General features: G+C 52.4%; 3 protein-coding genes across 3 annotated transcripts; all 3 read left to right on the top strand.

Moving 5' to 3' along the window:
• Positions 1-254: 254 nt before the first annotated feature.
• LOC118656857 (testisin-like) lies at positions 255-7,404 on the top strand. The gene is given in 4 exon segments (XM_036310603.1): positions 255-352; positions 1,432-1,712; positions 6,588-6,742; positions 7,101-7,404. Coding segments are annotated over 4 exon segments (762 nt in total). The 3' UTR covers positions 7,329-7,404.
• Positions 7,405-9,571: 2,167 nt separating this feature from the next.
• On the top strand, positions 9,572-11,824 carry PRSS33 (serine protease 33). The gene is made up of 5 exons (XM_036310010.1): positions 9,572-9,617; positions 10,183-10,345; positions 10,508-10,779; positions 11,000-11,169; positions 11,371-11,824. Exons 1-5 carry the CDS (start codon positions 9,572-9,574, stop codon positions 11,527-11,529), a joined length of 810 nt encoding a protein of 269 aa, XP_036165903.1. The 3' UTR covers positions 11,530-11,824.
• A 4,865-nt stretch (positions 11,825-16,689) lies between these two features.
• ELOB (elongin B) lies at positions 16,690-25,153 on the top strand. The gene is made up of 4 exons (XM_036310619.1): positions 16,690-16,803; positions 16,917-17,051; positions 18,190-18,295; positions 24,977-25,153. The coding sequence occupies exons 1-4, from the start codon at positions 16,801-16,803 to the stop codon at positions 25,087-25,089; spliced, it is 357 nt and encodes a 118-aa protein (XP_036166512.1). The 5' UTR covers positions 16,690-16,800; the 3' UTR covers positions 25,090-25,153.
• Positions 25,154-25,540: the final 387 nt, after the last annotated feature.

Raw genomic sequence — 25,540 nt, 5'->3', positions numbered from 1 at the left:
GCGCCCAGGATGCCCAGTTTCCCTGCCCAGGGCACCGGGGCCAGGACGCGAAGGGCGCCATCTCTTTTCATCTCTCTCCCGCCCCAGTTTCAAGAATTGTAGTGGCTGAAGCGTAACTGACGGGCCCCTGGGGGAGGGGCGGGGCCTGCAGGCCGGTGGGAAGGCCCCCCCCCCCCCCCCCCGCGTCCCCTGCTCCCCAGGCTGCAGGGGCCCAGCACGGTTCCCCTGGGGCCGAGGGCGGGCAGGTGGGCCGCATGTCCGTCTGTCCCCCCCAGAGCCTTGTGGCCGCCGGAACGTCCACTCGCTCATAGTGGGCGGAATGGAGTCAGCTCGCGGGCGCTGGCCGTGGCAGGTGAGCCTGCGGCTGCGTCACAAAGGCCACAGATGCGCGGGGAGCCTGCTCAACCGGCGCTGGGTGCTCTCTGCGGCGCACTGCTTCCGGAAGTGAGTCTGCCCCGAGCACGCCTCACACACGTGACCCTCCTGTTCCCTCGAGCCCCAGGCCTCCTGCAGCGGCTCACACCCATCGGAGCTCCCATGGTGCGCCTGCAGGGGACTCTTCAGTTTTTCCCAGAAGGGTCTTCCAGAGCATTCCCCTGCACATTTGTGTGTCTTGTTCTGTTCTCTTTCTTGTTCTCTCCTCCCCAAAAGGCATGACTAGCCTTCACCTTCCTCCTCCCACCTCCCAGTGGAGGGGCGCCACAGCCGGGAGGAATGAGCGAGGGGGTGAGTGCTGGGCACAGAACCTGCCTGGGGCAACTGTGGCCCCTGAGGCTGTCGGGACTCCTCTCTGCTGAGCATCCCACTCAGGCGTCTGTGCATCTGCTCATTCATATTTTTAGGATGGCTCTGAGGGGTGACAGGCTGGTTGAGTGACTAGCCAGTCAGACCACAGGGTGTGGGGGGCACCCTTCTGTCCTACTCCCAGCCCCCAAGTCTCCGGGTTCTGGGGCTTTGGTTGCAGGCTCTCTGGGCTCCCGCCATTTCTCACTGGACACTTTGTCCTGTACGAAGAGCAGCTCCTGGTGTCCAGGATGAGCCCTAGTAGCACCCTGGGCAGTCTCCCCTTTGAGCAGGCCCCAGGTGTGCTCAGGTGGCCCACACTTCGCTAAAGACCCCTAACTGAACCCGGCCGGCATGGCTCAGTGGCTGAACGTTGACCTATGAACCAGGAGCTCATGGTTCGATTCCCAGTCAGGGCACATGCTTGGGTTTCGGTCTCCACCCCCAGTGGAGAGCTTGCAAGAGGCAGCTGATCAATGATTCTCTCTCATCATTGATGTTTCTCTCTCTCTCTCTCTCTCTCTCTCTCTCTCTCTCTCTCTCTCTCTCTCTCTCTCCCCCTGTCCTTTCCTCTCTGAAATCAATAAAAATTTATTAAAAAAGAAAAAGAAAAAAAAAGACCTCTAACTAACTGCTCTCCCCTGTCAGACACAGGGATCCGTCGAATTGGGTGGCCCAGTTTGGTGAGCTGTCTTCCAGGCCGTCTCTCTGGAACTTGGGGGCCATCGCCCACCGTTTCAGCGTGCAGGACATTATCGTGTACCCTCGCTTCAAGGAGTCGCTCAACGACATCGCCTTGCTGAGGCTGACCGCCTCTGTCACCTACAACAAGTACATCCAGCCCATCTGTGTTATGGCCTCCGCCTTCGAATTCCAGAGCCAGAGTAACTGCTGGGTGACCGGCTGGGGGCACATCCGTGAGAATAAAAGTGAGACTGGGGACAGATGGGTGGGAAAGAAGGGGGGCATTATCCTCCTTTTCCAGCTGCCACCTTGGCCGGTGTACAGCGGGGCCCCTCTGTGGGCCTAATCAGCATTCTCTCCCCACCTGCCGTCCACGCCTCCTCCCCCTGACAGAGCAGGACTTTCTGTGCCCACTCAGTTCCTTGCCCTCCCCAGAGACTGAGCCTGAGCCAGCAATGGGCGAGGACCAGCTCCCCCAAGGCCAAATTCCTCAACCTGCTGGGATCTGGATTTTTCAGAAAGGCCTTGGGTGTTGGCTTTTTTTATATATATAATTGAGATTTAATTCACAAACCATGAAATTCACCATTTTAAGTATATACAGTTCAGTGGATTTTAGTATAGTCACAGTTTGCACCATCATCGCCACCTAATTGCAGAACATTTTCATCATCTCAAAATGAAATCCCATAACCACTAAACAGTCCCTCCCCATTACCCACTCCCTCCAGCCCTTAGCAACCACTAACCAGATTTTTAAAAATATCTATGTTTTTATTGATTTGAGAGAGAGAGAGGAAGGGGAAGGGATAGAGAGATAGAAACATCAATCAGCTGCCTTCTGCACGTCCCCTACTGGGGATCGAGCCCAAAACCCGGGTGTGTGCCCTAACTAGGAATCTAACCGGTAATCTCCTGGCTTATGGGTCACCGGTGTGGCTCAATGACTGAGCCACACCAGCTGAGCCACGAACAAGCTTTTTACCTCTATGGGTTATAGATATTTTATAGAAATGAAATCATATAATATGTGACATTTTGTGTTTGGTTTCTTTTACTGAGCATAATATTTTTAAGGTTCATGTAGCGTGAAATCAGAACTTCATTCCTTTTTATGACAGAACAATATTCCATTGTATGGATAAATCATAGTTATTTCTTTATCCATTGATGAACATTTGTGTTGTTTCTTCCTTTTGGGTATTGCAAATAGAGCTGCTATGAACATTAGTATACAAATTATTGTTTGAACGTCCTTTTTCCATTCTTCTGCATATATATTTAGCAGTGCAATTTCTGGATCACATGGTAATTCCATGTTTGACTTTTGAAGAACCAACCATGTTCCACAGCAGCTGCACCATTTTCCATTCCTGTCAACAATAAATGGGGGTAATAATTTCTCTCCATTTTCCTCAACTTGTTCTTTTCCAAAATGTTTTAACTTTTGCCATCCTAGTGGGTGTGAAGTGGAATCTCACTGTGGTTTTGATTTGCATGTCTTTAATGACAGTTATGTTGAGCATCATTGCATGTGTATGATGGCCACTTGTATATCTTTCTTAGAGAAATATTCAAGCCCTTCACCTATTTTAAAATTGAGTTGTCTTTGTTGTTTAATTGTAATCACTTTTTATATATTCTGGATACTAGACCCTTATCAGGTGTATGATGTGCACACATTTTCTCTAATTCTGTAGGTTTTTTTTTTCCACTTTCTTTCTTTTTTAATATATTTTATTGATTTTTTACAGAGGGAAGGGAGAGAGATAGAGAGCTAGAAACATCGATGAGAAAGAAACATCGATCAGCTGCCTCCTGCACATCTCCTACTGGGGATGTGCCCACAACCCAGGTACATGCCCTTGACCGGAATCGAACCTGGGACCTTTCAGTCCGCAGGCCGACGCTCTATCCACTGAGCCAAACCGGCTTCAGCATTTTTTTCACTTTCTTGATAGTGTCTTTTGATGCACAATTTTCAATTTTTTTTAAATATATTTTATTGATTTTTTACAGAGAGGAAGGGAGAGAGATAGAGAGTTAGAAACATCGACGAGAGAGAAACATCAATCAGCTGCCTCCTGCACATCTCCTACTGGGGATGTGCCCGCAACCCAGGTACATGCCCTTAACCGGAATCGAACCTGGGACCTTTCAGTCCGCAGGCCGACGCTCTATCCACTGAGCCAAACCGGTTTCGGCTTCAATTTTTTTAATGAAATCCAAATTGCATGTTTTTCTTTTGTTGTTTGTGCTTTTGAAGTTACATCTAAGAAACCATCGGAAAATACAAGGTCATGAAGATTTACCCCTATGCTTTCTTTAAAATTTTTATTGTTTTAGTGCTTATATTTATGTCTTTGATCCATTTTGAGTTTATTTTTGCATATGGTATGAGGTAGGAGTCCCACTTCATTCTTTTTTATTGTTAATTCTTACCCGATGATATCTTTTCCATTGATTTTTTTTAGAGAGAGTGGAAGGGAGGGAGGAGGGGGAGGAGAGAGAAACATCAATGTGAGAGAGACATATCAATTGGTTGTCTCCCACATGTGCCCCGACAAGAGCAGGGCTCAAACCTGCAACCCAGGTACATACCCTTGACTGGGAATTGAGCCCATGACCCTTCGGTGGGCAGGATGACACTCTAACCACTGGGAAATACTGGCCAGGGCCCAACTTCATTCTTTTGCATGTGCATATTCAGTTATGCAAGCGCTGTTTGTTGAAGAGATTGTTCTCTCCTCCATTGACTTGTCTTGGCACCTTTATCAAAAGTGGATTTACCATAGATGTATAGATTTATTCCTAGACTCACAATTTTAGTCCTCTGGTCTGTATGTTTATCCTTGTGCCAGGATTTCATTGTTGATTCCTTTAGCTTTATAGTATGTTTTGAAATTGGGCAGTGTGAGTCCTCCAATTTTGTTCCACTTTTTCTTTTCTTTTTTTTCTTTTTAGTAGGCAGGATCTTTTTTGTTTAATCCTCACCCAAGAACATGTTCATTGATTTTGAGAGAGAGAGAGAGAGAGAGAGAGAGAGAGAGAGAGAGAGAGAGAAAACACTGTGAGAGATTAGTTGCCTCCCACACGCACCCTAACAGGGGCCAGGGATCGAGCCTGCAACCCAGGCATGTGCCCTTGACTGGGAATCAATCCTGAGACCCTTTGGTGTGCGGGCCAGCGCTCTAAGCCACACTGGCCAGGGCTGCACCAGTGTTCTTTATGTCTTCCAGTGGGTTTAAGTTACTGATTAGTGTCCTTTCATTTCATCCTGAAGGGCTCCCTTCCCCATTACTCATTGGGTAGATCTAACAGTGAATCCTCTCAGCATTTATTTATCTGGAAGTGTCCTAACTTCTTCGTTTTCTGAGCGATAGTTTTGCCTGAAATAGAATTCTTGGTTAACTTTTATTCTTTCAGCACTTTATTTATTTATTTATTTTTAAATATATTTTATTGATTTTTTACAGAGAGGAAGGGAGAGAGATAGAGAGCTAGAAACATCGATGAGAGAGAAACATCGATCAGCTGCCTCCTGCACATCTCCTACTGGGGATATGCCCGCAACCCAGGCACATGCCCCTGACCGGAATCGAACCTGGGACCCCTCAGTCCGCAGGCCGGCGCTCTATCCACTGAGCCAAACCGGTTTCGGCTTTTCAGCACTTTAAATATGTCATTCTAGCCCAATGATGGCGAACCTATGACATGCGTGTCAGAGGTGACACGCGAACTCATTTTTTTTTTTTGGTTGATTTTTCTTTGTTAAATGGCATTTAAATATATAAAATAAATATCAAAAATATAAATCTTTGTTTTTCTATGGTTGCAACTATCAAAAAATTTCTATATGTGACATGGCACCAGAGTTAAGTTAGGGTTTTTCAAAATGCTGACACGCCGAGCTCAAAAGGTTCGCCATCACTGTCCTAGCCCTAGCCAGTTTGGCTCAATGGACAAAGCGTTGGCCTGCAGACTAAAGGGTCCCAGGTTTGATTTGGGTTAAGGGCACATGCCCAGGTTTCGGGCCCGATACCCAGAAGGGGGCATACAGGAGGCAGCCGATCAGTGATTCTCTCTCATCATTGATGTTTATATCTCTTTTCCCCTCTCCCTTTCTCTCTGAAATCAATAAAAAATATATTTAAAATAAATAAATATTTTAAAAAGAACAATGGCCCTTGCCCTATTGGTGTGGCTCAGTGGTTGAGTGTCGATCTATGACCCAGGAGGTCACAGTTTGATTCCCAGTCAGGGCACATGCCCAGGTTGCAGGCTTGATTGCCAGCAAGGAGCATGCAGGAGACAGCGATCAATTATTCTCTCTCATCATTGATGTTTCTATCTCCCTCTCCCTTACTCTCTGAAATCAATAAATCAGAATTATTTTTAAAAAGCCAGTTTGGCTCATTGGATAGAGCATCAGCCTGCGGACCAAAGGGTCCTTGGTCTGATTCTGGTCAAGGGCACCTACCTTGTTTGCAGGCTCCTCCCCAGCCTGGGCCCTGGTCAGGGTGCCTGCAGGGGGCAACCAATTGATGTTTCTCTCACATCAATGTTTCTCTCTGTCTTTCCCTCTCTCTTCCACTCTCTCTAAGAAAAATATCCTCAGATGAGGATTAACAACAACAACAACAATATATATAATTGTATATATAATTTTATTTATTTATTTGTTTGTTTGTTTGTTTGTTTGTTTGTTTTAAAGAAAAGAACAATGGCCCAGCCCTTGGGCAGTGTCACTCAGTTGGTTGAGCGTCATCCCATGCACCAGAAGATTGCCAGTTCATTAGGGCACATACTTGATTAGGGCACATACCTGAGTGCAGGCTCAATCCCCAGTAGGGGGCGTGCAAGAGGCAGCCGATGGAAGTTTCTCACATCAATGTTTCTCTTTTTTATCTGGAAGTGTCTTAACACATAGTCACTGATGTCCCATCCTCCCTAAAAAATCAACAAAAACCTTTCTGTTTTTAAAGAACAATGGCCCAGGCATTGTGAGTGCCCCAGGGATCTCCGTTGCCATAGCGGCATAGCCCATATCATTCCTCCCAACCTGATAGCAGAGGAGAGGCTCAGGATGCTATCTTTCTGTTTCCTCAACTCCTGTGCAGAGCTGCCAGCTCCCTACATCCTCCAGGAAGTACGGGTCTCCATCATAAACAACTCCCGGTGTAACGACCTGTTCCGACAGCCCAATTTCTTCTATAGACTGGCAGATGACGTGATTTGTGCTGGCTCTGAGGATGGCAAACATGACGCCTGCGAAGTGAGTGCCCCTGCCCCAGTCAGAGCCTTGCTGGAAACAGGCCCCGCCCCCTCAACCTCGGGCCTGAGAGCAACCCCCATGACCAGTCTACCCTCAGAGTTGGTTAATGAGGAAGTGATTCCGCCCTTACCTACCCTGCCTATAAAAGCTCGTTTTGCATTATCAGTATCTCTTTGGATCCTCATGTGGGTAGCGACTTTTTCCCCCCTTTGCAGATGCGGAAACTGAGGCTTGGTCACTTCCGGGGGGAGGAATAGGATTTGCACCTAGTTTGCCCAGCTCCATAGCCCCTCCTGTTCTGCGGCCTCCCCACGCACCCCTCCTGCCCCAGGCCAGGCTCACCTATGCTGCTCTCCAGGGTGACTCAGGCGGACCCTTGACCTGTGAGAAGAATGGACTGTGGACTCAGATTGGAATCGTGAGCTGGGGAATAGGCTGTGGTCGGCCCAACCGACCCGGTGTCTACACCAACATCAGTAGATACTTCAGCTGGATCCAGAAGCACACGGCCCACAGCGCACCCAGGCCAGACCCCTTCCCACTACTGCTGCTCCTCCCTCTGCTCTGGGCTGCCCCACTCGTGTAGCTGACCTGCACAGCTGGCCCTGTAAGGGTGCAGGAGTTACCACAGCACTGGGCACATTCACCCAGGGCTGTGGACACCCCTGGACTGTCTGCTGGATCAGGCTCTGGTCCCTTCTGTCTCCTTTGCTAATAAACGTGTGCATTTTCATTGATTCCTCGCAGAGTGTTTTGTGGACTTGGGTGGCTTCCTGGACACTCTCATAGTCACTTATGTCCCATCCTCTCCAAGACCACTCCCTAATTCCTAATTCTTTCTCTGCTGATCTGCACTATACATATTTTGGTTGCCAACAGGAGAACCCTCACAGGTTAGTGCAATCAGAAAGAATTTGTGGAAGGACGTTAGTAGCACTAGGGGGCTAGGAAGACTGGAGCAGGGTATTGTGGAGGACGTGCCCCGGAACACCCCAGTGCTCATCACACAGATGTCAGCTGTTCCTGGTCTTAATGTGGTCGGTCCCCCAAAGGCTGACCTGGGATTCGGACTGGGGTGCGGGTAGTTTATTTAGGAGGCGATACCAAGAAGCGCCAGTGAGGAGGGGGGACACTGAAGCAGGGAAGGAAGAACCCCATGACGTTTGCCTGAATGAGGAGGGTACTGAGGCGCAGTCCTGCTGGGCCCCTGGAGAAACCGCAGGCTCCTGGAGGACAAGGATGCTGTGTGCGGGCACTTCTCTCCTGACCCCACAGGTTGAGGGTTGTCTGGTGGCATGGGTGCTCCCAGTTACAGCAGGTCCCGGTGAGGACGCCAGTGCCTCAGGAGCTGCTGCAGCACCACAAGGAGGCCTGGTGGAGGCGGCAGCACCAGGTCTGTCTGGCTCCTCACTGGTGTCCCAGAACCCAGCCTCAGCATGACCAGGGATCAGGCCAGTCGTAGGGCCCATTCAGGGGCACCTGGAACTGCTCAGGCAGATCTGCGTTTTCACAAGATTCCCAAGTACTGAGCTCAAGACGTGTGAGGAGCTATGGTTGGTCTAGATTTCTTCCCTCGGCTCCCCGCCCTACAGTTCCCTGCTGAGGAGAGGCAGGTGTGGGAGTCTTCAGAGGGCAGACCTTCCTGGTTTCTGCCCCACACCGCCAGCAGTGCATTGTGCAGGGCCGAGGTCGGCAAACTGCGGCTCGAGAGCCACATGAGGCTCTTTGGCCCCTTGAGTGTGGCTCTTCCTAAACTTAGGAGTACCCTAATTAAGTTAACAACAACGTATCTACCTATATAGTTTAAGTTTAAAAAATTTGGCTCTCAAAAGAAATTTCAATCGTTCTACTGTTGGTATTTGGCTCTGTTGACTAATGAGTTTGCCGACCACTGGTGTAGGGCATCACACTTGGACTTCGTGCCCTGGGGCAGCCCTGGGAGACTGGAGCTCCCCTCCCCTCCACCCCCACCCCCACACCCCCCCCCAACCCCCACACACCCCGGCCACAAAGAGGAAACTGATGCTCAGTGAGGGGACAGGACTGCTGGAGTCACCCCGCTCACAGGCCCGGGTCTAGAGAGCACCTGGCCAGGCCTGGGGTCTGCGCTCCATGTTGGGCCCGCCAAGCCGGAACTTGGTGCCTCCGCAGCCGGCCCTGTCAGGAGCCTGGGGCTGGTCAGGTTTGGAGGAGAGCTGCCAAGGATCCTCTAGAGCTTCCTGGCCTGACCGCAGTCCCCCTTCTCCTCCCACCTCACTGCCCTTGCTTGGCTGGCCTCACCCCCGTTTCCAGAACCTTGGCCCAAACCAGACTTCTTTTGAGAATTGCAGGTGTCCCTTTCCTGCCACCTTGAAAGTGCTGCTCAAAGCATCTTTGTTTGAGGCTGGACAGGTGAAGCCGCAGCCCCTCCCTGGTCTCCCTAATTACCCCTGGCCAGGGCCCGCCCCCTCCTGGCCTTTTAAGCCCCCACATACACCGCCAGCCCAGTCAGCTGGGAGGGACCAGGCTGTAAGGGTGAGAGCAGGGTCCAGGGGCTGGCAGGGTGGGTGGGGGCAGCAATTGGCCAATGGAAATAGAGGGTGGGGTGGGGTTTGCCTGGAGGCCGAGGGTCCCCAAGTCTCAAAGGGGTTGGGGGCAAGGGTGTTCCCCGGGGCCTGGAAGCAGACAGAGCCTGGGCCGTGGGCGTAAGCCTGAGACTAACTGGGGGCTGAGGGAAGACAGAACGGCCTCTGGGACACAAGTGCTCTGGGCTAGGACCCTCCTTCCTCTCTCTGCAGAGTCTAAGCCCTGGGCAGGGCCACTTTCACCCAGCACAGTCCTAGAGACAGAATGAGGGGGGCTTCCTGCCCCCGGGTACTGCTCCTGCTGCTGCTACGTGAGTGTGGGACAGGGGCTACGGGTGCTGACCACAGGGACCTTGGCTACCAGATGTCCCATCTCACCCCTCTCTGGCCTGGTTCCCATAGAGCACACCAGGGCAATCTAATCTTGGCTTCAAGGGTTCCGGTTCTCTCTGTCACTGACCTTGGGCTCTCCAAACCTGGATGTGCTGCTGTCTTTGTAATGGGTATAAGTCCCCACCTCTCAGTGCTTTGGGGAAGGTTACATTGGGTAACCAGTTGGACATAATCCCGGCACCAGGTTAATGCAACAGATTTGTTCCACCTCCCTTATCTGTAACCTCCCTTCCCCTCGCTCCGTTATCTGATACCAAATCCATAATCCAGTGCCTTCCCTACTTCCTCTTCCAGGAGTGGCCGGGACACTGCAGTCTGCAGGTCAGGAAGCCTCAGGTCCGCCTCCTAACACCACCCCCACCCCCACCCCACCCCACCCCCACCCCCGGGCCAACTCCTACCTAACCTTGGCTCTAAGTCTCCCCGCCCTCTTCCCAAGCCTCCAGTCCTCCGCCCACCCCCGTCCCCCTTGTCCTCTCGCAGCCTGCGGGCAGCCTCGTGTGTCCAGTCGGATCGTAGGGGGCCAGGACGCCCGGGCCGGAGAGTGGCCGTGGCAGGCGAGCATCCAGCACCGCGGGGCGCACGTGTGTGGGGGCTCGCTCATCGCCCCGCAGTGGGTCCTGACCGCGGCGCACTGCGTCCAGAGGTCAGCGGCCAGACGCCAGGCCCAGGCTCATCAGGGGATGCAGGGATGGGGCAGCGGGAGCGGGAAGCCAAGCCCGGGAAAATGCGGCGCCACCTAGCGGAGGCGCGGGGACTGGGCCCGAGCGGAGGGGCGGCGGTAAGCGGCCCTGCTCCTGTCGCGCAGGCGGGCGCCAGTGTCTGGGTACCGCGTGCGCCTCGGGGCGCTTCGTCTGGGTCAGGCCGCGCCCCGCGCGCTCTCGGTGCCCGTGCAGAGGATGCTGCTGCACCCCGACTACGCTGAGGACGGGGCCCGCGGTGACTTGGCATTGCTCCAGCTGCGCCGCCCAGTGCACCTGAGCTCCCGAGTCCAGCCCGTGTGCCTGCCGGAACCCGGGGCCTGGCCGCCACCCGGTACTCCGTGCTGGGTCACTGGCTGGGGCAGCCTCTTCCCAGGAGGTGAGGCAGAGGGCGGGGCCGGGGGGCACGGGGGAGGGCCAGGCATTCCCCCCTCCTTCCTCTGTCCCACCACTGCTTCAATCTGGGAATCAGTGCGACCTGTGGGCACCCCAAACCCCCCCAGTCCTGGCCAGTTAGATTCCCAGGTGAGGCTTCTCCCCCCACCCTGCTTACTGCCACACCCTCTCTCATGGCTCACGAGTCCCCCTTCGTCCCCCAGTGTCACTTCCAGAGTGGCGACCTCTTCAGGGAGTAAGAGTGCCGGTGCTGGATGCGGGCACTTGCGACCACCTCTACCATGTAGGCACCCATGTGCCCCGCGCTGAGCAGATAGTGTTACCAGGGAACCTGTGCGCTGGCTACGTCCAGGGCCACAAGGATGCCTGCCAGGTGCGTGAAGCTGCCTCGAACCTCTGAGTCCATGCTCCTTGCCCAGCAGCCTACCTCCCTTGAACCCAGGACCAAGGAGGTACCACCTCCAGGTTCGGCATCCTGGCTCCCAACCCAGATGCCCCACCTGGGGGACTGGAGCCCTAGGACTACGATCATAGCCTTAGAGGACGGGGACCTAAGCTTGCCTTTCTCCTACAGGGTGATTCTGGGGGACCCCTGACCTGCTTGAAGTCTGGGCGCTGGGTCCTGGCGGGCGTGGTGAGCTGGGGCAAGGGCTGTGCTCTGCCCTACCGTCCAGGTGTCTATACCAATGTCGCCATGTACAGCCGTTGGATTCAGGCTTGCCTCGACCGCTGATGTGGTGACTCTGACTTGGGTTCCTCAGCTACTTGGTCCCTCTGGGGACCTGCACATCCCCAACCCTTCCACGTCTCACTTGAGGCTCAGAGGCCCGATAAAGCTAAGGGGCCATCTCTCCATCCAGCTGTCCATCCCCTGCCTTCCTTGGGGGTCACCAAACCTGGGCTGCCAGCCCTGCTCCAGGAGCCTCCCATCTGTGGGGGTCTCACACTCCTGCCTCCCCTTCCTGCTCATTTATCCTCCTCAGCTCCAGCCAGGACTGGGCCTGGGCACCAGCGACGGTAAGTGGCATTCCCGGTTTGGCCTGTGTGCCCCTCTCTAGGGGAAGTCAGGGAGATTCGAAGTGTAGAGGGATTCAGCACCAAGAAGATGGTTCTCCCTCACCAGCTTTGAAGGTGGTGTAGGGGTCGCACGGCAAGGAACTTGCAGCCGCCGCCAGGAGCTGAGGGCAGCCTTGGCTGACAGGCTTCGGGGAAAGGGAAATCTCGGCACTGTGACCGAAAGGAACTGAATCTGGACACCTGACCAAGCCGGGAGGCGAATTCTTCCCCAGCCTCCAGTGAGAGTCCACTCGGCCAGCCCCACAGACCTGTTTTAGTAAATTTGTGTTGTTTAAAGCTGCTATGTTTGTAGTCACTGGTTACACAACAATAGGAAATGAATCTAGATTTTGCCCCACCGCAATGAAGATACCTGGGGGCAGGGTGAGCCTCTACCAGGCTCAGGAGTCTGGATCACCTGGCATCATGCCCTCTGCCCAAAAGGGGCCGGGGCCCCCAGGCAGGCCTGGCTGGAGTTTCTGCTGTTGTTTCTGTCATTACCCCACCCATGCCCTGCGGGAGTCTGGGGCTTGAACAGAACCCCCACACCCAGGACCCCCAACACCTGAATCTGGAGACTGGCTTAGACCTTTTACAGCTCCATGCCCACCTTCATGTGCCTGGGACCGGCCATCTCCTCATCCCCAGCCCAAGGACACCCATTCTGTAGATAGAGCTCAGTTTCTAGAGCTGCAGGAAGAACAAGAAACTGAACAAAACCTGGAAAATCCAAAGCCTAATCTTTGGAGTTGGCAGCAGCAGCCGGTAAAGAGGTAACGGGAAGGCCATCATCAAAGGTGCAGCTGGGTGGGGCGGCCCAAGTGCAGCTGCCCCAGGTGGTCGCTGCTGGGCTGCTGTAGGCCAGGCCAGGCAGAGTGAGTGTACGGACCGGGGCAGCAGGGAACTCCAGGCTGCTCTTTCCCCCAGGCTGAGGGCCATCCATCTGGGGTAGAGCTGGGCTGTTTCTTGAGGGGCATCAGGGACTAGGGTGCCCAGAACAGGGTATGGCTGTGGCAGACCGGCCTGCAAAAGGCTGTGGTCACATTTGCAGTTGAACCAAAGGACCCCTGTGGGGTGATGTTGGCCATTCTCCCAGTTCTTTCTCAGTCTGAAGCCAGCCAAGGGATGCCTCCCAAAGCACTGAGATGGGAACAAGCCTGGGCTGGAGCCAGGGTTCCTCAGCCTTGGCCCTGCTGTGATTTTAGTGATGGGTTTCCATTCAGAGTCCAGTGTTTCTAAAGCACAACCTGGGAGCGGGGTAGGGGCAGGAACTGGGCAGAGAAGGGAAGGGCCAGTGAACGAGAAGAAATGCTACTTCCGGTCGGGCTCTCACCAGGAGGCTGGGCCACTGTGCAGGGCCTTTACTGGACTATCTCTGGGTTTTCCACTGAGGCTCTGTGAGGTAGGTTTGTTTCCTCATTTGTCAGATGAGAAAACTGAGGCCCGAAGTCATGCAGCTGGTAGACGGTAGGCTGGGATCTGAACCCATGTGGTCTGATTCCAGGGGGAGCTGGGAATGGTAGAGGAGGGATTACTCCCTTCGCTGTCTTCACTTCTTCCTATGCTGATATTGTGGCTCCCAGCCCCATTCTTCTTGGCCTATTCCTGGTGTGGCAGCCTTGTGGGGCTGGGCAAGTTGCAGCACTTTTCAGCCTGCAGGCTCACTGGCACAGCACCCTGTACTGCAGCACCCTGTCAGCAAGGTCAGTGTGTGTGTGGGGGGGGCTGGCCGTGCATCCTGCTCCTGGGCCCACCATGGCTGCACAGGGGATGCTAGCCTCTTGTCCAAGGTAGGCTTCTCCTAGTTGCCCGCCTCCTCCTGTCTGTGGTGCTACAACCAGGTGGCCTTGTCTCCCCCAATACGGACTCAACCTCATTTCCACACCCGTCATCTGAACTGCTAACAACTGCCTTATTAAGGCTGTTGGGAGAGTCACGTTGACAGCTACAGCAATCATGGTGTTGCCCATGAGCACGTTTGCTGGACCAGGCATGGGTGGGCTCTCCTGGGTGTTTTCATTTCCCATCCATGGGTGAAAAACAGGCCTTGAGAGGTTAAGTGATAGGCCCTGAGGTGCACGGCAGGTAAGAGATGGAGCCAGAATTGAATTTGGGCAACTGACTCAAATTCCATGTCACTTCCCTCATGGAGATTGGTTAGTTGTAAAACACTACAAATGAGAGGCCCAATAATAACTAGTGGTCATTTATAATTACTATTTATTAATCAATGTTAAAAAATAGACAGGAGGGGAAGGCCCACCAAGGCCAAGACTCTGCAGGCTTACTTTGGAGGGTACCTGTCATGAGCGTTGGGTAGTTGAGGCAAGGGGGCAGAAAGGTCCAGGCCTTTCTGGGCAGAGAAGCAAGAGCAGCTGGCTAGCCAACTCACCTTAAGATTGCCATTCTGTCATGGCCTCTAGGAGGGAGGACATACATACACCAAGCGAGACCACAGAGCACAGGGGTTGGGGGTGGTCAGCCCGTTCTCCCCTCAAATTGCACCCCCACCCCATCCCTATGGGTACAAAGTATCATTGCCCTGAACGACAGGATGCCCGCAGTCACCTCCTGCAACCAACTGACCAAGTGGGCAGAGACCACCCCCTCTGAAGGGAAGGACTCACTACCTCTCCCAGGCCAGGGGACCTGAGACAGTTTCGATCAGACACATCATTGCTCAAACCCTGGCACTGTGCTCTGTGCATTAGTTCATTAATACTCCCAAATATCCTAAGGCGTCCCATCGTATAGTCCCTTCAAGGATGGAAAAACAGGTGCAGGCTCAGTGCCTTGCCCAAGATCACAGTTAGTAGGCTGGGGCTCGAACTCGGCCTGCTGGAGGCTGGGGACAGGCATGATTCTCAGGGGGAGGGGGTGGGGGCTCAGAGTGCTGCCCACCCCCCAGACCTGCAGGGTGACTCCTGGTGAACATCAGCTGGGACACAAGCTGGGCGGACAGGTCAGCTGTCTACAGGACGGTCTGCAGGACAGCCCAGCTCCAGACAGATGTGCTCAGGCTGCAGGCGGCCTGGACCTCTCCTGTCCCCGCACCCCGGGACTCCATCTGCACCTGCCTCATTCTGGGAGGGCTGCTGGCTGCCCCCTTCGCCCTCCCCTCCTCAGCAGCACAGGCACTTCAAAGCCTCCAACGCTCTGTTCACAAAGACGCTGATGTGAAGGAAGCTTTCAGGCTGGCCAGGGACCTGCCCCACCACGTCCTGACTCCGGAGATGAAGCCCAAGGGGCGGTCAGCCTGGACCTGGCGGCTAGCGGGGAGCCGCTGCTGCCTTGGGGCCCAGGGACGGGAGAGTGGCAAGAGGAGAAGGGACTTCAGAGGGCTCCTGAGGAGCCGGGAGTAGAAGTAAAAAACACCTCCAGTCAGAGTTCAGGAGACATCTGTTTAGTGCTAACTCTTGGAGAGGCTCTACAAACTTTACCAACGGTTCCTTTCCCGTCTTGAAGAAGAGGAAAGTGGGCCTTGATGAGTGAGGTTAGCTGCCCAAAGCTGCACAGCCAGCGCTGGAACCAGGACTTGAATACCCGTTGATTTGAGCCCAGAGCCCGTGCAGCGAGCCACCAGCGTGACTCAGGGCCACGGCGGCGGCTTCCACGCACTCAGGTTGCAGCCCGGCACCTGCAGAGCTTTGGCCGCCCAGCGCCCAGCGCCATTCACTGGCTCCTCTGGGACACACCCCGGTGCGGACCCTGGGAGTGGGTTCAGGAGACGAAAAGCCTCCATCCCTTGCTCTAGGGCAGTGGTTCTCAACCTTCCTAATGCCGCGACCCTTTAACACAGTTCCTCATGTTGTGGTGACCCCCAACCATAAAATTATTTTCGTTGCTACTTCATAACTATAATGTTGCTACTGTGATGAATCGTCATGTAAATATCTGCTATGCAGGATGTATTTTCATTGTTACAAATTGAACATAATTAAAGCACAGTGTTTAATCACAAAAACAATCTGTAATTATATATGTGTTTTCCGATGGTCTTAGGCGACCCCTGTGAAAAGGTTGTTCGACCCCCAAAGGGGTCTCGACCCACAGGTTGAGAACCGCTGCTCTAGTGTGACTGCAATTGGGAGTGACGCAGGGCAGTGTCCACCGCGGAGGAAGGGCGGGCTGGGCTGCGGGTCAGGCTGCCCCGTGGACAGGCAGCCAGGGAAGCAAGGCTACGGGCCCTGCCGAGGCCAGGGGGACCCGGGCAGGGCCCGCCCTCCTCTGCTCCCGGCGGCTGCTCCCGGCCTGCGGCTTCCGCCCGGTTAGCCTGCCCGACCCACCCCCGGGCCCCCGCAGCAGCTTCCTAGCGCCATTACAGGCCGTAACGCCCTGAGCCGGATGAAGCGGACTCACGCCTGAGGCGGGGCGGGGCGGTGCGGACAGTCCTCCTATACGGCGGCTGGAGGGCCAGCATTGAAAAGCTCCTCCAATGGCCGCCGAGAGCCGTTGGAATCATGCGTCAGGCCCCTGCACGCGGCAGCCCGGGTCTCACTGAGATGCTCATGCTGCCTCCCCAGAGACCCAGAAGCGTATCATCCATTCACTCTTCCTGGATGCGGGAGTAGCCACGCTCGTAAGCTGGTCTCCCATAGCAACGAGAGAAGGCTGGCCCCGCGTCCGGGCCTCCCGCTGCCTGAGCCAGACCCGGACCTCGCTCTGCCACTCCCAAGATGGCGCCGTCCCAGCGACGCCCCTCCCGCCTACGACCCCTGCCCGACTCCCACCACCTCCGCCACCCCGGCCGGAGACGTCCCGCGCCACGGCGCCAAGATGGCGGCCGGCCGTACAGTCTGAGGGACCCGCTTTTCCGATCACTTAAAATGGCGGCCGCGGGGCGGGGCCGCCGGGCGCGGGGCACGCTGGGGGCCAGCGCGAGGGACGCCGGGAACGGGGGCGGAGCGCGGCCGCGCCGGCGCGTCGAGTGGGAGAGGCAGCTGCTACGATGGTGAGCGGGCGTGGGGGAGGGGCGCTGGGCTGGGGCCGGGGGCGGCGGGGGCCGCGGGCCGCGCGGGGGTCGGGGGGGTCGGGCTCCCCGTGATGCCGGTCCGCTGCCCCCAGGACGTGTTCCTTATGATCCGGCGCCACAAGACCACCATCTTCACGGACGCCAAGGAGTCGAGCACCGTGTTCGAGCTGAAACGCATCGTTGAGGGCATTCTCAAGAGGCCGCCCGACGAGCAGCGGCTGTACAAGGTGCGGCCCCGCCGGTTCCGGGAGGGCGGGGGCCTGGCGATGGCCGGGGCCCGGGCGGACGCTGCCCGGAACCGCCTCCCTGAGCCTGGTCGTAGGCGCCCGGAGGCGGCGTCGTTGATGTAAACAGTAGTGGACGCCGCGGGCTGAACCTCCCCCACGTGGGGCCGTGTTCGAACTCGGGGAGAGGAAGCAGCGAGAGCGCTCGCCACACCTGAGGTCGCGATGGAGGAGGGTGTGGAGGGCGCGCGCCAGGCTCCGTGCTGAGCGCCGGGGCCGGCATCGCAGCTGATCCCTGCAAACGGTCCCACCCGCGCCGCGCCGGCCCTGGACGTCCCTGCTCTGTTGTTAAGGAAACGGGCTCGGCAAGGTGGCCACTTAAGAGCCCAAGGTCGCTGGCAGAGCCAGGCTTTGATTCCGGAGACCCTTACCCCTCTGCAGGCCCGTCAGAACCACACTGACCCCCCCGACACTCCGCACAAAGACATGGTGCTCGGACGAGTCCGGTTGAATCCGGTCCCGCCAGCGCTTCACAAAACTGATGACTCCCCAACCTTGCTGATGTTATAAAAGCTCCCGCACCCCCACCCCTGCCTTCTTACAACCAACGAGTTATTTAGCAAGGATGGCTTGTGGTTTGGGGTGTTCACTGGGGAATCGGGTGTGTCAGCCCTGATTGAAGTCTCTGGAAGCATGAGGTCCCTCACGTGAGTGGCTGATTGATGCCTACCGGGGCTTCCCTGCCGGATGCACGCCTTCACTCTGAAACCTCCTGTTGGGAATTCCAGTAATTCCCATTTGACAGATAAGGAAACGTCACATCAAAAAGTTTACTTGGTCCGGGGCGGCAGAGCTGGGATTCAAACCATGTCTGCCTGTGGCCAGGTTGAGTTAACGGGCTCTTAAAATTAGATTCACCTGGAGTTTGGGAACAAACATTCCAGAGCCCTACCTTGGGAGGTTCCAGTTTGGAGGGACTTGACTGGCCCTGGGAACTTGGGTAAACTCTGTGGTGGTCCTGGGCCCTACGATGGGCTGTCTCTACCCTTTCTGACGCCCTCTGTAGTTCTTGACCAGAGAGGCCTTTGGGACCTGACCCTCCCAGGGCCCCTCCTGCAACCCTGCCTGCCTCTCTCCTCAGGATGACCAGCTTCTGGATGACAGCAAGACCCTGGGCGAGTGTGGCTTCACCAGTCAAACAGCGAGGCCCCAGGCCCCAGCCACTGTGGGGCTGGCCTTCCGGGCAGGTGAGAGGGGCAGCCAAGCCAGCCAGGGCCGGACAGCCAAAGTTAAGGGGGTCATCGGGGAGCCTGCAATTACTCTCCCAGGACAATGTTTTCCCAGCCCACAAACGTCAGGCAATATCCTGTGACTGTATTTGTTACCTCGCAAACAAGATGCTTTGTAGAAATTGGAGCCTATTCCATGAAGGATTCAAAGGTCTCTATTCATGATACCAGTTTATATTTACAGGGGACTTTTTTTTAAAATTCCCATCCCCCTTACTCTTCTTCCCCCTTTGGCAACCATCAGCTTATTTATGCATCTGTTTTGTTTCATTTATTCATTTGTTTTGGGTTTTTTTTTAGATTCCACGCATGAGTGAAATTATAAGGTATTTGTTTTTCTCTGTCTGACTTACTCCATTTAGTGTTATACCCTCTAGGTCAGTGATGGCGAACCTTTTGAGCTCGGCGTGTCAAGCATTTTGAAAAATCCTAACTTAACTCTGGTGCCGTGTCACATATAGAAATTTTTTGATATTTGCAACCATAGTAAAACAAAGACGTGTATATATATATATATATATATATTTTTTTTTATTGCTTAAAGTATTACAAAGGGTATTACATATGTGTCCATTTTATTCCCCTGCCCTAGACAGTCCCCTAGCCTCCCCTACCCCCCAGTGTCTTATGTCCATTGGTTATGCTTATATGGATGCATACAAGTCCTTTAGTTGATCTCTTACCCCCCTACCTTCTGCCCCCCAACCCTCCCCGGCCTTCCCACTGCAGTTTGACAATCTGTTTGAGGCAGCTCTGCCTCTGTAAAAGATGTATATTTTTGATATTTATTTTATATATTTCAATGCCATTTAACAAAAATCAACCAAAAAAATGAGTTTGTGTGTCACCTCTGACACGCATGTCATAGGTTCGCCATCACTGCTCTAGGTCCATCCATGTTATGGCAAATGGAAAAATTTCATTCTTTTTTATTGCTGAATAATATTCCATCGTGTGTGCGTATGTCCACATCTTTTGTATCCATCTATTGATGGACATCAATTTATTTCCATATCTTGGCTATTACTAGTAATGCTGCAATGAACAAAGGGGTGCATATATTTTTTCAAATTAGTGTTTTTGTTTTCTTTACATAAATACCCAGAAGTGGAATTACTTGGTCATATGGTAGCTCTATTTTTAATTTTTTCAGGAATCTCCATACTGTTTTCCATAGTGGCTACACTAAGTTTACAGTCCCACCAACAGTGTATGAGGGTTCTTTTTTCTCTACTTACTCACCAGCACTTCTTGTTGATTTATTGATGATAGCATTCTGACAGATGTGAGGTGATAGTTCATTGTGATTTAATTTGCATCATTAGTGATGTTGAGTGTCATGTTTGTTGGCCATCTGTGCGTCCGCTTGGGAGAAATGTCTGTTCAGGTCTTCTGACCATTTTTTTTTTTTTAAATATATTTTATTGATTTTTTACAGAGGAAGGGAGAGGGATAGAGAGCCAGAAACATCGATGAGAGAGAAATATCGATCAGCTGCCTCCTGCACTCCCCCCACTGGGGATGTGCCCGCAACTAAGGTACATGCCCTTGACCGGAATCGAACCCAGTCGAACCCAGGACCCTGAGTCCGCAGGCCGACGCTTTATCCACTGAGCCAAACCGGTTCTGGCTCCTCTGACCATTTTATGTAATTGGATTGTTTTTTTGGTGTTAAGTTGTATGAGTTCCTTATATATTTTGGATATTAACTCCTTACAGATGTGTCATTGGCAAATATCTTCTCTCAGTCGGTTGTCTTTTCATTTTGCTGATCATATCTTTTGCAGTGCAGAAATTATTTAGTGACGTAGTTCTATTTCTTTTTCTTAATATATATATATATATTTATTAATTTCAGAGAAGACGGGAGAGGGAGAGATAGAAACATCAATGATGAGAGTCACTGATTGGCTGCCTCCTGCGTGGCACCCTAACTGGGGATCGAGCCTGCAACCCAGGCATGTGCCCTGACCTGGAATCAAACCATGACCTTCTATTGTTTCTGGTTCAGTGGTCGACGCTCAACCACTGAGGTCGCTGTCTGGGCGTAGCTTTGTGTGTGTGTGTGTGTGTGTGTGTGTGTGTGTGTGTGTGTGTGTGTTTTAATGTTTTTGATTGATTTCAGAGAGGGAGGGAGGGAGGGATGGAGGGAGGAAGGAAGGGAGGAAGGAGAAGAAAAGAAGAGACGGTCAATGAAGAGAATCATTGATTGGCTACCTCCTGCATGCCCCCTCCTACTGGGGATCGAACCCACAATCAGGAATTCAATGTGATCTCCTGGTTCATAAGTCGATGCTCAACCACTGAGCCATGCCAGAATCGAACCTGGGACCCTTCAGTCCGCAGGCTGACACCCTATCCACTGAGCCAAACCAGCCAGGGCTAGCAATGTTAATTCTAAACAGTATTTGTGATTTTTAGTCCAATAGTCTTCAGTCCAGTAGTTAAAATAACTGCTTTCTTGTTTTAATTTCAAACATTTCTGTAGGACACAGTGTTGCTTTGGGCTCAGTCCAAAGGTTATTTTGCCTTAACGTTCCAAAGATTTGAGGCATAAAACATGCAAGGCCGTTCCTTCTGCATGTCAGCTCTGGCTCCATTTAGTTTTGAAAAGCTTTCACCATTGAGCATGAAATTACCTGTGGGTTTGTAGTATACAGCGTATAGTATGTTGAAATATGTTCTTTCTATACTCACTTCGTTGTTTTTGTCATAAAAGGATGTTTAATTTGTCATACTTTTTCTGCATCTATTGAGATGATCAAATGGTTTTTATGTTTTGTTAATATGATGTATCACATTGATTTATGGTTGTCCAACCATCCTTGCATCCCTCGGATGACCCACTTGGTCATGGTGTTTAATCCTGGTTTGCTAATATTTTGTTGAGAATTTTACATCTATGTCCATCAAAGATATTGACCTATAATTTTTTTTGTGTGTGTGTGTGGGGGGGTAATGTCTTCATCTGGTTTTGGCATCAGGGTAATGCTGAATGAGTTTGGAAGTGTTTCTTCCTCTTTTGAAATAGTTTAAGGATATGTTTAATTCTTTGAATGCTTGGCAGAATTTACCGGTTAAGTCGCCTCCCACTGCAGACGATAGGCGTGGGGTGCGATCGCTTGGCTGGCCTGGGGCTCCCTCTGCGGGCGATCGATTGTGGGGCTCCGCAGAGGGAAGCCACTGGCCGGGTAGCCTGGGCCTCCCTCTAATGTATTTTTCATTTCAGTTATGTATTCTAAAGGTGTGCTTGATTATTATACTTGCTAACTTTGTTGAAGTTCTAAGTTCCTCTTTTCTACTCCCAAGTTTGGAGAGCATCCTTAGGATTATTTGAATTCTTTGTCAGGAAAATTACTTGTTTCTATTTCCTTCAGGTATTTTTCTGGGGATTTTTCATGTTCATTCATTTAAGAGATACTCTTCTGTCTTTTCATTTCGTTTGACTTTGTTTATATGAATTAAACAAAATAGCTTTCTCCCAGTCATGAAAAAGTAGCCGGAGGTAGAAGCGGCCTGTGTAGGCTGTGTGTGCTGGGTGGCTTTGGCAGGCTAGTAAGAGGCGTCCAGAGCCCTTGCCCACTGAGCCAGAATGGCTCCAGGGGGTTTAGGCAGCCAGGTGCATGTAGTAATGGCCTGTTGATTTTCCTTGCTTCTTTTGTTGGGGGCTGAAATGGGCTGAGGCAATGTTTCTGGGAACATGCCACAGGGACCTTGCAGGTAGGCTAGAGCACCTGGATAGAGCCCATGACGACCCTGGTGGAGGCGGAGGGGGACATAAACAACTCTGGGGAAACAATGCCAACCTTGTAGAATTCCTGGAGTCCCGGGCTCCCCACCTTTCTCTGTATATGCTCTTTTTTGTTTATTGTACAGAAGGTGGTCTGGTGAAGAAGTTACCTTTATGTAGTCTTAGTTGGAGCACTAGCCCATAGGGCAGTGATGGTGAACCTTTTGAGCTCGGCGTGTCAGTATTTTGAAAAACGCTAACTTAACTCTGGTGCCGTGTCACATATAGAAATGTTTTGATATTTGCAACCATAGTAAAACAAAGATTTATATTTTGGATATTTTATATATTTAATGCCATTTAACAAAGAAAAATCAACCAAAAAAATGAGTTTGCATGTCACCTCTTGACACGTGTGTCGTAGGTTCGCCATCACTGCTATAGGGGCTAGAGTGGCTCCCAGCAGGGAGGCCAGGTATTTGTGGTGATGCCTTATTCCTGGCTTGTTCCTTCTGTTGGGAGGCTAAAGACTGTGCAATGTAGCCAGGAACACCCAGTGGTGATCTTGCAGGTAGGCCAAAGCACCTGGATAGAGCTCCCCAGCCCTATCAAGTGTAGGGGAATGTAAACAGTGGTGCTCACTGGCTCCTTTGTCCAGTTTCCATAGCTGCTAGATGGCTTTGTGACCTCCCAACCTTCCCTATTCTGTCTCTTCCTCATTTGTTGTTCAGAAATTGTTCATTCAACTTTCAGTTGTCTTGCATGAAGAATTGCTCTATTATTTGGAGTTTGCTCATGGGAGGGGGCGAGTTTAACCTTCTATGCCGCCACCATCTTGGACCTGAGAGAGGACCTACTGAGTACCTGGCCCTGTGCTCTGTTTTATTTTCATTTTACTGTCTTTTGTTTTGTTAATCCTCACCCAAGGATTTCCCCTCCCCCCATTGATTTTTAGAGTAGAAGGGAGGATTGGGAGTTGGGGGAAGATAGAGACCCTTTGGTGCTTGGGCTGACACTCTAACCACTAAGAACACTGGCTAGGGCCTATCTCATCCTCTTGGTAGCCCTGAGAGGTAAGCATTGCCATCCATATTTTGGAGATGTGGACACAGACTTGCCAGCAGTTATGTAGGGGAGACATGGTTCAGGTGCAAGCTGCCAGGACCTTGCCTGAGCTAGACACCCTGGCAGGCATTCTCTCAGCAGCGCATCACTTAATCTCCCAGCATCTCTGCAGACCAAAAACTTGTGCCATATTAAGGATAAGTTAACTGTACATGGGGAGTTCAGGTCATTTGCTAATGTGGGTAGTTGTTTCCTTGTGCAGCTTGCAGAAGGACAAGACATTGGTCTGTCTTCTCACCCACAAACTGGCTTCAGTTAGGGAGGTGAGTGTTCAACTCAAGTGTTAAATGGCATCATCCAGACTTTATCCAAGGAATGGAAAAGGTCTGCAGACCTCCACCTCCCAAGTTACGATAATTCAAAGTTTTGCCAGATATGGCCAACTTTCCCTGGGGGTACCTAATAGATTGAGAACCCTGAGCCAGATAAAGGGAAGTCTCTGGGTGGAAGAAAGTGAAGAAGAAAAGTGAAATGGGGCCCGAGCCGGTTTGGCTCAGCGAATAGAGCGTCGGCCTGTGGACCAAAGGGTCCCAGGGTCCATTCTGGTCAAGGGCACATACCTCGGTTACAGGCTCTTCCCTGGCCCAGGCCCTGGTCAGGGCTTGTGCAAGAGGCAACCAACCAATGTGTTTCTCTCACATCGATGTTACCCTCTCTCTTTTTATTTTTTTTAAATATATTTTATTGATTTTTTACAGAGAAGGGAGAGGGATAGTTAGAAACATCCATGAGATCGATCAGCTGCCTCCTGCACGCCCCCTACTGGGGATGTGCCCGCAACCAAGGTACATGCCCTTGACCGGAATCGAACCCAGGACCACTCAGTCCGATGCTCTATCCACTGAGCCAAACCGGTTTGGCTACCCTCTCTCCCAAAAATCAATGGAAAAATAGAGTGAGGATTAACAATAAAAAAAGGAGAAAGAAAAAGTGAAATGGGGTTCATTTGCTCTATGCTGACAGGGAAGCCACTGTTTCTGAAGAACAGAGAGCCATTTTGGCCAGTTTAGTGTTCCAAGGCAATGCACAGGGCATTGGGATGCAGAGGGGTGGTTCATGTGGGATGGCTGGGGAAGGCTTCTCTGAGGTGGTTTGGTTTGAATGTCATGGAATGGCAGGCTTGGACCAGTAAGTGCAAAGGCTCTGAGGCAGAAAGAGTTCGATATGGGAACTTGGAATAACACAGTAGAGAGATTGGAGAAACATGATAGCAAGAACTTGACATTTTATTCAGAGTATGTTACAAGCTATTGGAAGATTTTGAGGAGGAATAAAATAGTCTGGTTTGATTTTTTTTTTTTTCCTCTCCAGAGGATATTTTTTCATTGATTTTTAGAGACAATGGAAGAGAGGGGGAGACACATCAATTGGTTGCCTCCCGCACATACCCTGACCAGGGCTGGGGATTGAGCCTGCAACCAAGGTATATGCCCTTGAACAAATTTGAGCCTGGGACCCTTCAGTCCATGGGCTGACGCTCTCTTCACTGAGCCAAACCAGCTATGGCTGGTTTGATTTTTTAAATCACTGCTTGGTAGAGAAGGGATGTGAAGGAAACAAGGAGATGGGATCAGAAGGTAAGGAAATGGGCCCCAGGATGGCCAGGCTCAGGGAGAGCAGGGTCAGTTAGTCCTGTAGAGGTGGGAGACATTCCAATAGGACAGTTGGATATAGGTAGGTCAGGGCTGTGGAGGAGACTCACTTTGGGGGGTGGGTGGGGGAGGGTTTGCTTGGAGGTCCCACAAGTTAGAGGTATTTCCTCCAGCTCCCCCTATTTTCTTCAGATGATGCATTTGAAGCTCTGCGCATTGAGCCCTTCTCCAGCCCTCCAGAGCTGCCTGACGTGATGAAGCCACAGGACTCAGGAAGCAGTGCCAATGAACAAGCTGTGCAGTGATTGGGCCTGGGGCCTGCTCCTCCCCAGTGCCCCATCCCCGCAATAAAAGAGATTTGGGTGTCTGCCTGGTTGCTGCCTCTTTATGCACACCCTCTCCTGATTCCAGGCATCATCCTCACCAGGGTGGGGCTCACTCCTTGTGAGACTCCTCTCCAGCCTCTCCTCTTGCTTGCCAGGCTGGCCTGCTGGACCACAGGTTCTCTGTGCTCATCAATCCATCCCCAGCCCAGCCTGTCCCTGAAAGGCCATGGGGAGAGAACTGGGAGAAACCCCGGGCCCCAGGCTAGTTTTTTTCAGCCTGCTCCTGTCTAGGGGCAAAAGGTTTGAGGCTTTGTTCATTCCCAATCAATAGTCCCCTTTGCTGCTTCCCCCTCCACCTCTGCACACTGGCTTCCAGGCAGGTACCTCTTTCCTGCTCAGAGACCAGAAGCAAAAGCGTAAGCCAGAACCA

This window comes from Myotis myotis, unplaced genomic scaffold (assembly GCF_014108235.1).
Source record: "Myotis myotis isolate mMyoMyo1 unplaced genomic scaffold, mMyoMyo1.p scaffold_m19_p_5, whole genome shotgun sequence".
In the NCBI taxonomy this organism is placed as follows: domain Eukaryota; kingdom Metazoa; phylum Chordata; class Mammalia; order Chiroptera; family Vespertilionidae; genus Myotis; species Myotis myotis.
This window is presented reverse-complemented; position numbering and strand designations above follow the sequence as displayed.